General features: G+C 65.5%; 1 protein-coding gene across 3 annotated transcripts in view; it reads left to right on the forward strand.

The window, feature by feature from the left end:
• Window positions 1–15,522, forward strand: part of GALNT9 (polypeptide N-acetylgalactosaminyltransferase 9) — a 92,158-nt gene that overhangs the window by 58,468 nt on the left and 18,168 nt on the right. For all 3 annotated transcript variants that reach the window (XM_045457804.1, XM_045457803.1, XM_045457805.1), the window contains exons 7-9: window positions 10,239–10,424; window positions 13,466–13,603; window positions 14,511–14,606. In XM_045457804.1, coding sequence (XP_045313760.1) covers window positions 10,239–10,424; window positions 13,466–13,603; window positions 14,511–14,606 — 420 coding nt within the window. The remainder of the gene's footprint in view (window positions 1–10,238; window positions 10,425–13,465; window positions 13,604–14,510; window positions 14,607–15,522) is intronic.

The following is a 15,522-nucleotide window of genomic DNA, read 5'->3' on the forward strand; positions in this document are numbered from 1 at the left end:
GAGGAGAGTGCGAGAGCCCATTAGGGGGAAATGAATCCTTTGCGTCCGTCTGGTTAATAAAGGTCAAGGCAGAATCCAGCGGCCTGGGTCTGGGCTGGGAAAGCCTCCCGCGGAACAGAAATCGGAAATCGTTTGCTTCGCTGTTTTGAAACTCTCAGACTCGCCACTTCTCCAGGGTGTTACAGGAAAGCCCCCTCAGCCCTGGGGGCCGCCAGTGCGCCTTCAAAGCCCGGCCCTTTGAGGGGTGCGGTGGCGTTAACCGTCTGGGGGCTGGGGGGGCGGGTGTTCCCTCGTCTTCCCACGGGGCACTTATCTGAGCGCCTGTGTCTCCCAGCGGGGGGTGCCAGGGAGGTGTGCCCACGCCGTCCACGCTCGGGGCAGGGGGCCCTGCCGTCAGGCGTCACAGGGCTGCAGGGTGTCTCCAGGCCGGTCCTAGACCTTCCCCAGGGGGCAGCGGGCAGAGGGGAGGGCGGGCGGTGAGGTCCCCGTCCCGCCGCCTTCAGGAAGGGCTTCTTCTAGTTCCTAGTGGGCGGGTCTGCCTGACAAGGTAGTGGTCATGGGGGGACGCACCCCCAATGCCCAGCAGCCCACAGGGCAAGGTCCCCCTGGACGGAGGAAGCAGGCCTCCGGGCGGGGGGACGCCCCTGTCCTCTTGAACATGTTTGTGGAAAAGCCCCACTGCTCACATGGGGTCTCTGGAAGACCCCTCGAGACTCGTGTGCATTGGCCAGGCCTCCCTCCGAGCCTCCGTTTCCCCATCTGTCACAGGCGTGATGTGACCCTAACTCAGGGCCGGGGGGCTTTGTGCCTGAGACAACAGACAGGCAGTGGGCGCCCGTGTTTGTGCAGGCGTTTCGGAACGCCCTCTCCTCTCCTGCGTAAAAGCAGCTTTTATCAGAGAAAACGCCGGGGTGGGCAAACGGACCGCAGTCCGGGTGATTCTCGTCAGACCCGTGTCGCACACGTGGGAGCATCGTCCCTACGTGCCCTCGCACACCCGTGACGTGGCCCCGTGCCTTGCACTAGCGGGGGGCGTCCCCGGGGCCGTCCTCCGCGGCCGCGGGTCAGGACGGCGCCCACCGGGCTTCACGCCCCCGTCCGCGGCCGCCGGCTCGCCGCGCTGTGCCACACGCTGGTCGGTGTCCCCGTGTGCGCCTTCCGGTCGCGGTTTCCTCCGGAGGACTGTCTAGAGATGGACGGACTTTGTGTTTCCGTGGCTTTTGTAGAACCTGCCAGATCTCCCTCCCTGCGCCCCGCTGCTCTGTGTGCGTGAGTGCGTGTGTCTGCGTGTGAATTCTCACCAGCGGTGCGTGCGAGAGACAGCCGCCCGGGTCTTACGGGGCCCCGGGATCTGAGTGAGTAATTTTTACCTGTGGCACACGAGGCAGACACGAAGGGAGCGTCTGTGTTGACTTACTTTGCGTCTTTTCAGTTGCTAACGAGCACGAACGCTCCGGCCGCTGCCCGTTTTTTCCACGGCGTTCCTGGTCTTCCAGCTGGTCTTAACCTGCACCGTGCGATGCAGACGCGGCCCCTCGCAGACAGGACGTTCGTGAGCACGCCTGTCCCCCTTCGTCTCCGGCCTGTCCGAGAAGCTGTCTGACCGCAGCTGCTTCTGACACTTTTCCACAGCAAAGGCTTGAATCCCTGTGGGATGGATCTTCGTCATCTTTCTTGTTTTAACACAGCAGACCGCGGCTCCTCACCCCCCCCCCCCGACGCCTCCGCCCTTGACCGCTGGCGGGAAGGCCTCCCCCTCACGTCGGGGTGCTGCCGGGCGCGCACAGGCCCCCCCCACTTCCCGTCCCTTCGCCGCCGGGCCGCGCCTCCTGGGTGCCCCGCTCAGTCACGTCCCCGTGAAGGACCAGTGTCTCCGGCCGTGTCCAGACGGCGACCCAGGCCACCTCCGTAGCTGTGGTTTCTCACCTCCGCGAGCGCGCGTCGTGTCTACGCCGTGTTCCGCTGGTGCTTCTCACACGTGGCTGTTCTGTGACCGTTGGCCGTAACTCGTAACCTCCTCTCCTCTCTCGATGGATGCTTTCCCTCCTTCCTTCGGCTCCGACAGTCCTCGCCGTCTGCTTACGACCTTCCTGCCCGTTCTCTCTCTTTCCCGAAGTCCCGTCTCGGGTTGGTAGGTGACTCTTCCGGAACTCGATTTTCCGCGTGTGCTCCGTACATTGGTGTGGAGATCTCCCTTTCGCGGGAACGGCACCTTCGCGCTCACTCGTCCCTGGACGGGAGTCGCAGATTTCTGTGTGTCTGCCCCCCCCCCCCCACCCGAGGCCTCCGCTCAAAGCTGGGTGGCTGGGGTTTCGTCCCAAGACTCCCCCCGTCACACAGTCGCCGGCTCCGGTCTCTGCTTCGTCTCTCACCGTGTCTGGCTGCATCCCGGGGGGCAGTCGGAGCCGGCGTGTCAGCTTCCGTTCACGGTTGGGGCGCCCGGCCCGGCCCCAGGCCCCACCCCCGGTCCCCGGCCCTCCGGGAGGCTCAGGGTCCTGCCCCTGTGGCGCCAGCCCCACTCCGGCCGGCGGGCTTCTGCTCCTTCTGAGCGGTGGGGAACTAACTCTGGTTTTCCACGGATGCTTTTAACTCCTAAGCAGCCTACCCACCATTTCCGCGTGTTCAGAGCGGACAGGGAAGAGTCCCCGTCCGTGGTATTGACCAGAGCCCTCCATCACTTCGTCCAGCCGCAGGGGGCTTGGTGTGCGGGGGGCCGTCACCTAAGAGGTATAGCCTCCCCTCCGCTTGAGGACAGGAAGTGCAGGACCACACGGCCGCAGCCTCAGGTGGTGTCCGAGGGACGGGGCTTTGGGCCACACGGTGACACCAAGTGTGCGAGGTGGTCAGAGGGCGGAGGCGGGGACAGAGGCCTCGCGCACTTCGCGCAGCCGCCCGCGGACGCCGGCACACGTCGGGACCCCCCGGAGGGCTTCTTAAAGTGCAGGTCGCGGGGCTGTCCCCAGAGCCTCTGACTCCGCAGGTCAGGTCTGGAGCGGACGGCCACCTGCGTTTCTGGGGCGCCCCAGGTGACGCTGCTGCTGGTCCTGTGACCACACTTTGAGAACCACTCGTTCAGAAGGAAGGAAGCTATTTTTTCTCTCTTGTTTGTTTGAAGCGTTCGACACGTTCACGGAAACAAGCGGCAGGAGCTTGGAACGAAAGCCCCACTCGGAGTGTCTGTGGGTCTGACGCAGGGAACGGAGCAGGGAAGCAGCTGTTTGAAAGCATATGTGTGTGTGCTCAGACCGTCCCAGGGAGAGACGTTTGCTTGTCAGAAATGCACGCGTTGAGCCCAGCCGAGCCCTGGGAGATGCCTTTCCAAAGCTAAACCCAGTCTGTTCTGCCCCGGAGCTGGATCGTTCCTGCAGAGTGAGGGGTTCGTGGGACAAGAGAGAGGCAGCAGCACTGGACCCGGGCTGGGGTTGGGGGGGGGGCACCGAGCTGATTGTAAATCTTGTAAAGTAGGTTCAGATGCTAAATCTCTAAAAGCCCTACGCGCAGTTGTCTCCTGAGGGACTACAAGTGGTTGCTTGTTCGAGGGGGAAATTGCGCGCTGCCCGAAAGGAAGACGGTGGCCGGGCACCAGGTGAGATGGCCTGTGAGGCTGGGTCTCGGCTGAGCCTCTGGGCTTCCAGCCTCTTGTCTGAAGGCCTCGGCGAGGAGGCCGGGCGTGGACATCTCGTTCTGACCCCCTCGTCTTAAAAAGAGAGCTCTGCATCGTGCCTGGATAGTCAGGCTGGTTGTAGAGACCGACGCAGATGGATGGGTGGGGGATGGGTGGACAGACAGGTGGACTGACGGGTGGATGGACGGATGGATGGACGGACAGGTGGGTGGGTGGACGGATGGAAGGACGGGGAGATGGATGGATGAGTGTGTAGGTGGGTGAGTAGATGGATGGATGGAGGGAGGGATGGACAGACGGATGGAGGGAGGGAGGGATGGGTGGATGGACAGATGGACGGATGGGCGGATGAGTGTATAGGTGGGCGAATGGATGGACGGATGGAGGGATGGAGGGAGAGAGGGAGGGGTGGATGGGTGTTCAGGTGGGTGGGTGGGTGGATGCATGGGAGGGCAGGTGAACAAATGGATGGGGATGGCCAGGTGGGTGGGGAAGGGTGTCTCCTTAGGTGGGCTTATCGAACAGTCTCAGTCAAGGCGGCTACTAAAGAAACAGTGTCTGGGGCGCCTGGGTGGCGCAGTCGGTTAAGCGTCCGACTTCAGCCAGGTCACGATCTCGCGGTCCGTGAGTTCGAGCCCCGCGTCGGGCTCTGGGCCGATGGCTCAGAGCCTGGAGCCTGTTTCCGATTCTGTGTCTCCCTCTGTCTCTGCCCCTCCCCCGTTCATGCTCTGTCTCTCTCTGTCTCAAAAATAAATAAACGTTAAAAAAAAATTAAAAAAAAAAAAAAAGAAACAGTGTCACCGGGAGCGGAGGCCTGTGCTCAGAAAGTCCTTCCTGCCTGAAGTCACATCGGAGAGCCCAGGAACGCATTCCACGGAGCCTTAATTTAGACGCTGACTGCGTCTGCACACACGGTAATGCCACCCAGAGCAAGGAATTATTTTTGTCCCTGGAAGCCTGTGCTATGCCACCTGCAAATGCCACGAGTAAGAGATGAGGACCCTGGGCAGGTCGCGGATGAAACCTCGTTACTTCTGTTCTGCCAGAGTGGCTGGAAGACGTGGGCCCCGTCGGGCCTGCAAGGCCCAGGACGTCTGTGCAGCATTTTCTCCCGAGTGTGCTTCTCGTGGGCTGGACCAGAGAGCCAGGCGAGGACGCCCCGGGGGAGGGCCCCTCCACGGCCCGCGTCTTCACCCTCAAAGCAGCACACTCTGATTTTGCAAGAGGCTGGAACCTTCCTCGCCCCAGCTGTGGGACGACAGCGGGGCCTGTGTGAGGCGACCGCCTGGGGAACGGGCCCGAGGTCCCGCTGTCCGAGCCCCCGGCCGGCTGCCGGCCTTCAGGTGTGGTAAGGCCGGCAGGTCAGGGCCCGGCTGCCGTTGAGAAGAGGGTGTTCCTCGGGGGCCCAGAGGTGGGGCAGCCAGGCCACGGGGGGCATTCGGGGCCAGGAGGCCAGGAGGCCAGGGTGGGGGAGGCTGGGCCGGAGGCTGTCCTGGGCCGGGTGGTTTGCACGCCAAGGGAGCCCCTCAGGCAGGCTGTCTGCTGCCCCTGGGAATCGGCTAGTCCAGGAGGACGGTCCCTCCACCCTCAGGACAGCAAGGCCCAGGAGTCACGTCATCAGACACAGAAAACCAGCAGGCAAGGTTCACACACAGGCCTGGCTTTTCCCTCCGCAGCAGCAGAATCAGGGACCCATCTCCCCGTCCGCCTCGTCCACGTGGCGCAGGACTGGCCCCCTTCTGAACGAGCCCATCACGGCCACGAACATCTGAGCGCTCCAGAATCAACCCCCTCTTCTCCACACCCCGTTGGGGCAGCCCTCCCTCCTGAACAGTCCTGGGACGGGTGTGTCCCCAGCCCCACCCACGGCCTGGCCTGTCCCTGCACTTCGGGGTTGCTGGGCTGGCCTGGTTTCAGGGCCAGCATCTGTTTGGAGGGGTCAGGAGTGCCCAAGCCGTGGGTGGGAGCGTGGCCGACGCAGTGGCCGCCCCCGCCCCCCACCCCGGCCACGCCGATCTCCGCAAGGTGCTTCTCAGACGTTGTGATGCAGACACTGAGGAAGGAGAGCCCGACCGTCCACACCGCTCATGGCCCAGGCCATGCTGAGCACCCGGGAGCCACGTGTGCTCTGCCTGTCTCGACCCCGGGCAGTCCTCCGTGGACCCCCTCCGTGGACGCCCTCCGTGGGCCCCCTCCCGCTGCACCCCGGCCGTCCAGCGTGGCCAAAGCTGGCCACGGGGGCCTCTCCGCCTGCAACCGACGTTTTCGGTGGGTCTTCCCAGGGAGGTGGTGAGGCCCGCGGGGTGAACTGTGAGTCGGGGGCCCCCACTCCCCCGCGGAGGCCACAGCGATGCCGCGTGGAACCAACACGGAAAGCCTTGAGAGCGCACGAGGTCTGCCAGGGGCCTCCGGATGCGTCGGCACGGGGCTCCCGCCCCGCCTGGAGAGCGGAGGCCCCGTGGCCTCCGGAGTGGCCTCGCCGCGGGGCAGGAGGGCGGCCCTATGGAACTGCGGCCCGTTCCATCGGGGGGCTGTCACAGACGGGAGGGACTGAGGGCTGAGCGTGCACGTGGGCATGCGTGGCATAGTGGACGGGCGTGAGGTCCCCGAGACTCTGACCGAGAGCACAGGGCAGGTGACGGCCGCTCTACGGAGGCGGTGTTCCGCGTGCCGGGCTGACGGCCTCACTGCACGGGGACGGCTCAGCGCGGGTGAAGGCCGGCGGGCTGGCCGAGAAGCCCAGGGCCCTGAGGGCTGGGGCCGCGCTCCTGGCACCTCGAATGAGCTCAGGGTCCAGAGGGCGTCTCCGGAAACTGCTGTGGGGCACGCCCCCCCCCCCCCGCAGCCGCATGGACGCGGGCGAAGCCCCCGGGGGTGACTGTGCTTGGGGGGCAAGGAGGGACCGGGGAATCTCACAGGCGGCTCCTGGCTTCCCAGCGTTCTGAGAGCGCCGGCCCGCGGCAGGCGTGGCGGCCAGGCCGCGGCGGGTCTCAGTCCCAGCCCTGCGGGCCCACAGTGGGGACCGTCCGACCGCTCCACGGTGACCACGCGCCCCCTGGCACCGGCAGGACGTCCGCGGCGCTGGGATCTGAGGGGCTGAGGTCCCCCCGCCCCGCGCTCCTTCCCTCTGCACGGCCGCCTGCCGACCTGACGCCTGGTCCCCCTTTGCGTCTGCTGTTCTGTTTGGGGGCAGTTGACGGGGTCGATGGAGATAATTACTGGTTGAGACACAGGCGGGTGTGACTCAGTTCCGTGGCGCCTCCGGGCTCAGAGGGGTTCACGCAACAGCCCAGGCTGCCTGCCGCACCCGAGCCGGCCGCGTGACCCTGGGCCCGTCTCCTGACCTCTCGGTGCCTCCACCCCTGTTTCCACCGGAATTAGCCCTGCGCCGCACTGACACGGGGTCGTTGGGCTTTCTGTCCTCCCGGCACCACCTAGTCCAGCCTCCTCAGTCAGGAACACAGCGACAGGATCCCCAGCAACAGAGGCTTGAGCGGACGGGGGGCTCCGCTTTTCTCACGAAGCACGGAGCTGACGGCTCTAGCTTTCCGCCGGCCGGCCGGCCCTGCTGTATAGACCCTGAGCCTCACGATGGTTGCCTCCCGGCCACAGAGTGGCTGCCACTCCTCCAGACCTCATGTCCGTATCCAGAAAGAAAGGCAAAGGGCCTGCAGCTGAGTCTGTTTCTTTTTTTTTCTAATCAGGGTAAGCCGTAGCTTTCCTACAAGCCCCACCTCTCGTCTCGTTGGCCAGAACTGTCTGGCACGGCCTCCTCTAGCTACAAGGCAGTGGGAAAGTGGGGTCCATGATGTCACCGGAGCCTTGGCCCTGTCACCTCCACGTAGAAGTGCCCCCGCCGGCCCTACCTCGCTCCTGCCCCGCACAGCAGCTGTCCATCCGGTGACGCCCAGAACCCCGGGCGAGCTCACCTGCCTAATTCCTGCTCGCTCTGTCCTGGTTTGGGGACGTGGGCGAGGCTCCCGGGGGGGGGGTTTCACCCCCCACGGCGGCCTTCGCTGCCTCCACTCGGCACAGGGGAGCGTGTCATTCGCTGGGGCCTGCAGGCGATGTCCCCGGGAGCGTTTGTGGGGGAGGCGGACGGCCCCTCGGTGCAGCCCTCTCTCGGACGCACACCTACCAGCGTGACGGGCGCGCAGGCCTCCGACAAGAGCAAGGCGACCGCGTGCTTCGTTGTCCACCGGGACGCCCTCGAGAGTTGCCGTGGACCAGGACGCCAGGTCAGTGGGCGTGAACGGGGCCTGTCCCGGGCGGCAGGTGTTGACTAGGCTTTGCTGCGTTGCCCCCGCGTGCAGCCGCCCCTCGCAGCGGCATCAAGTGGCTCCCGGCTGGGGAGCCTCCCTTCGGACTTTGCGGCTTAGGAGCCATTTCCTTCGTCCGCGAAGCTGTGGGCCGGCCACGCCCTCTCCGGAGGGCCGGCCCCTGCTCGTCCTCGTGGTGGTGGCCGGGGCACAGGGAGCTGAGGCCCGAGCAGGGTGTCCTGGGGCCCGAGCTGGGACCCGGCACTCGGCCGCTCTGCCCCTCTCTGGTGTGCGCAAATCACGCCCCCGGGGGCTCGGGCGACGGTCTCCGCCCTCGGTAGGGTCGTCCGCGGGCTCCAGTGCAGAGAAGAGATTTGACGGCCGGGCTCCGGGATGGGGGCTGTGAGCCAGCACGCCGACCTGGGTGAGGCCTGGTCGGCGGACGTTTGTCCTTTCCTCCACCGTTGGGGTGCTTGCAGAGCGAGTGGGGATGTCCCCCCTCCACCCCGAAATCGCCGAGCCCACAGTGCTGTTGAGATGCCAGGCGGGCGTGTGCCTGCGCGTCCAGCGGCTTGGGGAAGGTTGCAGATGCCCCCTTAACCTCAGGCACTGCGGCCCTCGCCCCCCAAGCCTGAGCACCCTGTAGGGCCCAGCCCGGAGGACGGGGAGAATGACCCCAGCTCCCGCCGTCCGGAAACGCTCTCGCCTTTCTGAGCGGAGGAGAGAGACCGTGGCCGAATGTTGCCCAGGAAAGATGGGGGTCTGAAGGGGCCCTGAGCTCACCCACAAAGCCCCACGTGCGAGTCTGTGTCCAGCCGCCCTCACGTAACTAAGGCTCGAGGCCACTGAGCCAGACCGAGCGGGGCCTTTCCCGCCATCCTGTCCTGCGGCCGCCCCATCCAGGTGGCCGCACCAGCCGCACACGTTTCAAGGGCTCAGTGGCCGGGCGCAGCTGTGGCTTACCTTTCGGCGGCCCAGATCTAGAACACGTCCGTCACCGCAGAAAGTCCTGCTGGGCAGGTCTGGCGGTTGCTAACAGATTCCTGAACGTGAATTCATTCATCCATCGAACAGCCTGCGTTGAGTGCTGACCACGCGCCCGTTTTGTTCTGAGTGCAGTGGGTGGGGCCGTGGTCCCGGAGCGCAGGCCTCAGAGGGACAGACAGACCAGGGGTGACGGGACCAAGGGGCTGCAGCGTCACATCAGAGAGTAAGGAGGGGACCACAAAAAGGAGGCATCTGGGCAGAGGCTTGCGTGCAGGTGCAAAGGCCCTGGGGCCGTGGGGAGAGCAGAGGAGAGACAGGTGGGGGCAGGAGCCCTGGGAGCACCAGGGGCCAGCTGAGGCACGGAGGCCCCTCCAGGATGCACAGTGATGGCGGCTGCAGAAGGCCCGGGGCGGGGGGGGGGGGGGGGGGGGGGGGGGAATCACGGCGCCGTCCCCGCAGGTCCGCCAGGCTCCCACTGTGGCGCTTCCGTGTTTGCCTTCTGGAACATTCCTGGCTCAGCAGGCGTCCAGCTGCGTCCCCAGCCTCCCCGCTGCCCTGCAGCCTGCCAGGACCAGGCGCTGGGGGCAGGGTCCCCACCGTCAGCGTGAAGGAGCTGGCGCTGTCCCCTGGGCTCTGTGCAGCGATGCAGAGTGCGGGTCCCCCGCGGGCTAGGAGCCCAGCAGGGGGAGACTGTTGGCCGCGTGCGGGAACCCGTGAGGAACCCCCAGCCTCCCCCCGCATACAGGACGTCCCACCTGCCCGGACGTGACTTGTTGCGGCCGTGTGGGGTGTCAGGACGGGGACCCTCAGCTGCGAGATGTCCCTCCTCCTTCCCCTGCTTTCTGAAGGCAAAGTCGGGCAGGGGAGGAGGCAGGGATCCCCCGTCACCTTCCCCAAACGAGGGCTCGGCTCTGTAGTGAGTGAGCGGCAGCCCCAAGAGGGTGTCTGGATGGTCAGGCTGTGCACTGAGACAGACGAGGAGAGGACGGTGCGCCCACGGGTCAGGGTCTTTGGGGACAGTTAGGGACTTCAGGGAGTCCTGCGCTCTGGGAAGCAGCCGTAAGACACTTTCTTTGGCCGAGACCGGGTGTGTCTGGGGTGCTTGAGGCAGCGTTTGTGCGGCCAGCACCGCGGGTCGAGGGTGTCTGGATGGTTGGCCTGCTCTTTCCAGACTGGATTGCAGGCTTGTTCCTCCGGCGGGGCGGGGGCAGCGGCTGGTGTTGAAGCCCCCGGGCCAGGCCCCCCACCCCCACAGGGGGCAGGAGAGACGAATGTGGTGGGAGACCCAGAAGGGGAGGCCGTCTCCCTGGAACGGGCTCTGGAGCGTGGGTCCCGGGCCCGCGGGCGGCCGTGCTGTGTCCCCACAGGTGTGGCAGTGTGGCGGCAGCATGGAGGTGCTCCCCTGCTCCCGCGTGGCCCACATCGAGCGCAGCAAGAAGCCCTACAACAACGACATCGACTACTACGCCAAGCGCAACGCCCTGCGGGCAGCGGAGGTGTGGATGGACAGCTTCAAGTCCCACGTGTACATGGCCTGGAACATCCCCATGACCGTAAGCCGGGGCACGGCGGGGCGGGGGGCCCGGCGGCTGCGAGCGAGCCTCGCCGCGCCCCGTGGTGATGCCAGCAAGGACCCGGGGCCCACGTGCAGACGCACAAGCACGGGGTCTCGCCGGACGCGGGCTCTGACAGCGCGTGCAGCCCCGGCTCGCCGCCCGCCCCGCTGCACCCTGCGTGCCGTTTGCTTGTGTTTTCTCGTGGCCAGTTATACGCGGTATAGAGTCTGCATTGCGGCCTTTTGTTTATGACTATTTCTGAGAGAGAGATCGTGAGCGGGGGAGGGGCAGAGAGAGAGAGAAAGAAAGGGAGACACAGAATCCGAAGCAGGCGCCAGGCTCCGAGCGGTCACCACAGAGCCCGACGCGGGGCTCGATCCCACGAACTGCAAGATCGTGACCTGAGCCCAAGTCGGACGCTCAACCGACTGAGCCACCCAGGTGTCCCTACTCTTTCTTTTTTTTTTTTAATGTTTATTTTTGAGAGAGAGAAAGAGACAGAGTGTGCGTGGGGGAGGGCAGAGAGAGAGAGGGAGACCCAGAACCCAAAGCAGGCTCCAGGCTCCGAGCCCTCAGCCCAGAGCCCGACGCGGGGCTTGAACTCACAAACTGTGAGATCATGACCTGAGCCCAAGTCGGACGCTCAACCGACTGAGCCACCCAGGTGTCCCTACTCTTTTCTTTTTTAATGTTTATTTTTGAGAGAGAGAAAGAGACAGAGCATGAGCTGGGAAGGGGCAGAGAGAGGGAGACACAGAATCCCAAGCAGGCACCAGGCTCCGAGCCATTAGCACAGAGCCCGACACGGGGCTCGAACTCAGAAACCGCAAGATCATGACCTGAGCTGAAGTCTCATCAGACGCTCAACCGACTGAGCCACCCAGGCGCCCCTCCATTTTAGCCCTTTTAAACCGCGCAGTTCTGGGACCTTGCACACACCCACAGTGCCGCACGACCACCCACCTGCCTAGTCCCCCCAAAAATCACGGACCCCGGTAGGCAGCTAATCCCCGTCTGCCGCCCCCCCCCGCCCTCAGCACCCGGCCGTCTGCTCTGTCCCGGGATTTACCTGTTCCGGACGCTTCCTTCCCGTAAACGGGGCCCACGGCACTTCTCCTCTTGTGTCTGGCTCCTTGCACGGGGCACCATGTTCTCAGGTCCGTCCACGTGTGGCGGGTGTCAGGGTATCAGTGCTTCCTTTCCGTGGCCGGGTCACGTTCCACGTAGGGATGGACCGCGGTTGGTTTAGCCGTCCTTCTGTCCACGGACACCGTCCACGGATACCTGGGTTGCTTCCTGTCTCTTTGGTCCTTGCGGTTTCGACCCACATCTAGTTAGGGGTTGCTGTTTGTTTTTACTTTGTGGTCAACCGAGTCCCGTAAATAACCTGTATTCTGGCTTCTCTTGAAAACCCAGAAGACCCGGTTCCCCGGCCTCCGTGACGGTAATGAGGGCGGGTACCCAGCAGAGGCTCCCCCTCACGTGGGGCGATGTCTAGGCCTCCGGTCCCGGCGCATCGGCTGTGGAACCAGCCTTCACTCGCGTGTGGCTTCCCCGGCCACCGGAGGGTGCGAGGCTGGGGGCCCTGGGGACACCCGTCCCGGACACGGCTTTGTGAAAAACACACCGTAAGCACCAGATCTCGCGTCATGAGCCTGCACCCACGTGTACACGTGTGTGTGTGTGATTATCTGCCCACGTGTAGAACGCCCGCTACGTAACACAAGTTGCAGAAACACCACTGATCTCTGTGACGTGCGTTTCTCACTGCCACCAGCTAACCTCCCAAACCAACAGGGCGTGCCCAGAGTCTGGGTGACGCTGCTGGAGGGCCAGGCTGGGCCACCTGCTCACAAGGCCGCTGTCCCAGGCGGGGACGGGGGTGGGGGGCACGGAGGCTCCTCGAGCGGTAGTTTCCAGCCACGTGAGCGACACCGTGGAAACACATGCACGTTTATCGGAGATGGGAGGAGGGCACACGGTCCCTTATGAACCCTCATATTCCACCAAGGGACCCCATTCAGGAAACGACCCCGTTACCCCTCAAAAGGGAACCTGGGCGTTGTCACCACGGGGCCTGCAGGCCGTGTGCACGCGGGGTCCACGGCTCTGGACCAGAGGCTGGCAGACGCCCTCCCCCGTCTCATTGTAGCCCCGCGCTCCCCGCCCCCTGCCCGGACTCACCTGCTGTGAGGGGCTGTGAGGGGCTCCTCTGTGGCCACGGCCACCACGTGGAGGAGGGAGAGGGGCTCTCCCTGGGCAGCGACCTCCCCGCCGGGCTTGGCTGGCATTGGAGCCCCGGGCACCCTGGCCTGGGAAGGCACTCTCCCAGACCCACTCACAGAGGGCTCGGTGCCTCTCACGGTGTCGGGGGCCCCAAGGCCACCCTCAGCTTCGACGTTCGGCCGGAAGGACCCAGAACTCCAAAGAGCTGTGCTGCTCAGCCTATGGTTTCTTACAGCGAGAGAATACAGAGTCCCAGGGCTCGTATAGACAGCACGTACCTCTCCCAGCAGCGCCGTGTGGCGGTATGCACGGGGGGTCAACAACCAGGGACACCAACCCAAGCCTGGGGCTTGTCCACGCAGGAGCCAGCCTCCGCACGGCTGACCGTAGTCCGTAGGTCACACTGATACCCCACCACGGCCCAAAGCCCCCCAGAGATCGCCCTGCGGCATAGACTGTCGGGCCCAAACCCCAGGTAGATGCTCGGTGACAGGCGGGATGATCCGAGGGCTCAGAGGTCGTCTCCCAGGGGGCGGGGGTGGGGGCCGAGGGCAAGTGGTTTCTTTGGAGTGTGTGCATGGGGATGAGCCAGCACACAGCCCGTGGCCATCTGTCAGGCCGGGGCTGGTCTCCAGCAGGCAGGACAGGCCAGGCCCTCCCCTTCGGGAATAGCCGGGCCAGCACGGGTCCTGGGAGGGCCGGGGGCCGCCGCTGGTCAAGCCCTGAGGGGTGGGGCTGCTCCCCTGTCTGTCACGGGCGGGGGGGGGGGGGGGGAGACGCGGCCAGCTCCCGCCTTGCTTCCCGCCTTGCAGAACCCAGGGGTGGACTTCGGGGACGTGTCTGACCGGCTGGCGCTTCGCCAGAGGCTGAAATGCCGCAGCTTCAAGTGGTACCTAGAGAACGTGTACCCGGAGATGCGGACCTATAACGACACCCTCACGTACGGAGAGGTACCGCCTCCACCTGGGGGGCCCCACGCGGGCGGGTCGGGCAGGCTCCCCGCCTGGACGCGCGCCCACGTGCCCGCCACCAGCCAGCACGGTGCCCAGACGGGCTCTCGTGCACGCGTGCGCGGAGCAGTGTAAGAGCCCAGGCTCACGCGGGTACGCGCGCGAATGGAAGCACACAGAGTAGACACGGGGACACGTGCACGCACGCACGTGTGCACAGACACATCCACACGTGTGTGTGGACACACATCCACGTGCACGAACGCGGACCCCTGAGTGCATTAGCGTCTGCACACACGTATGTGTACGTGTGTGAGACCTGAAAGGGTACATTTGCACACAGTCTGGCTCACGTGCACACACAGCGAGCTACTGACACACCTTCCCTCGGGGGCACACACCCAAAGGTGCCCGCCTGCGCTCACGGAGACGCACGATACTCGACACAAAACGTCAGGCGAGCGGGTGCTCCCTGACCACGGGGATGTGCGGGCGGACGCATCCACACGCACGTAGCCGGGCTCGTATGCACAGAGCACGCACGTAAGTGCAAACAGAACACACACACACGGGTCCACGCGCCCGCCGCACGGGCCCTCGCCTGCGCCAGCGCACACAGCTCTGTAGAGCTGGCGAGAGGACGCCGTGTCCCCATCCCGTCACCCTGGTCTGTGCTGGCGGGGAGGGCAGTCTCCCTTCAGTCGGGGCGTCTGCCGCTCCGGGGGGACCCGGGCCCCGTGTGGGAGGAGCGCGCGCCCTCTGGCCCTGGGGGGCTGGCCTGTCTGTTCCTGGAGCTCACGTTCCCCGGCAGAGCAGGCTTCTCTGCCCCTTGGGGCGGGGGGGCGGCCTCGCGCTGGCCTTTGGGACCCCCCAACAACGGGGTTTCTCCTTCGGTTTCTGGTCGTAGGTGAGAAACAGCAAAGCCAGTGGCTACTGCCTGGACCAGGGAGCGGAAGACGACGACCACGCGATCCTCTACCCCTGCCACGGGATGTCCTCTCAGGTGCGAGGGGCGGCTGCACCCCACGACGGGGGGAGGTGCGTGCAGGAGGGGCGGGTCGCAGCAGGCTGGGTCCAGGCTTCGGGCAGCGCGGAGACCCTCAGGGAAACCCCCGCCCCGGATACACCGAGACCAGGGCTTTTGGAGCCAAACAAGCCCTGGGCGAGTCACGTCACATCCCTCGCCTCAGTTTCCCCATCCAGCAGACGGGACCCCAAAGGTACTTAACCTGTCGGGGCTGTTGTGCGGACCAAAGTGGATCACGTGGGAAGGCGTCTGCCGCGGCGTGGGCAGAACCGGGGAGGTGTCACGGTCCCCACTGGTCCTTACCGGCTGAGCTCCTCCCACGTGATCTTCAGCCCGGGCTCCGGCCGGAATCACCTGGGGGGACTTAGCAATGCGCACACCGATGCCCAGCGCCCGGGCCGGCGGCACCAGGCGGCACAGGGGCAGGTCTGGGGATGCGGACGAGGCGGCCCCGGCGGAGAGCCCGGGGATTCTGGCCCCGAGGGGAGCCGCTGCTGGCGAAGGCAGTGCTTCTGTTTGGTGCGTGTTGCTATTTCAGCCAGACCCCAGGGTGCTTTCCCCACATGACCCTCAGCTCCCCCGAAGGCACTGAGTCTGAGCCGCGCTCTCGGACGTCGTCCGGGGGACCCTCGCGGTGACCTGTGCCGGCCTGGGTGGCGAGAAGCTGTCGTGTCCACGAGGCCCCCGGTGGTTCGTGGCGGGCTGTGGCACTGGAGCGGAGAGCGTGGGTGCCCCCGGCCGCCTCCTGCAGCTTCGTCCCGCAGCAGCTGGGATTGAGACAAGACAGTCACCCACCGGGAGGCAAGCGTGGCCTCCAGGAGGAAATCCGGTCCGCTGGCCCGTTCTCCGGCTGGCACCCGATGTGAGGGGCCACGTCCCACTGGGCGTCTCT

This window comes from Leopardus geoffroyi, chromosome D3 (genome assembly GCF_018350155.1).
Source record: "Leopardus geoffroyi isolate Oge1 chromosome D3, O.geoffroyi_Oge1_pat1.0, whole genome shotgun sequence".
In the NCBI taxonomy this organism is placed as follows: Eukaryota; Metazoa; Chordata; class Mammalia; order Carnivora; family Felidae; genus Leopardus; species Leopardus geoffroyi.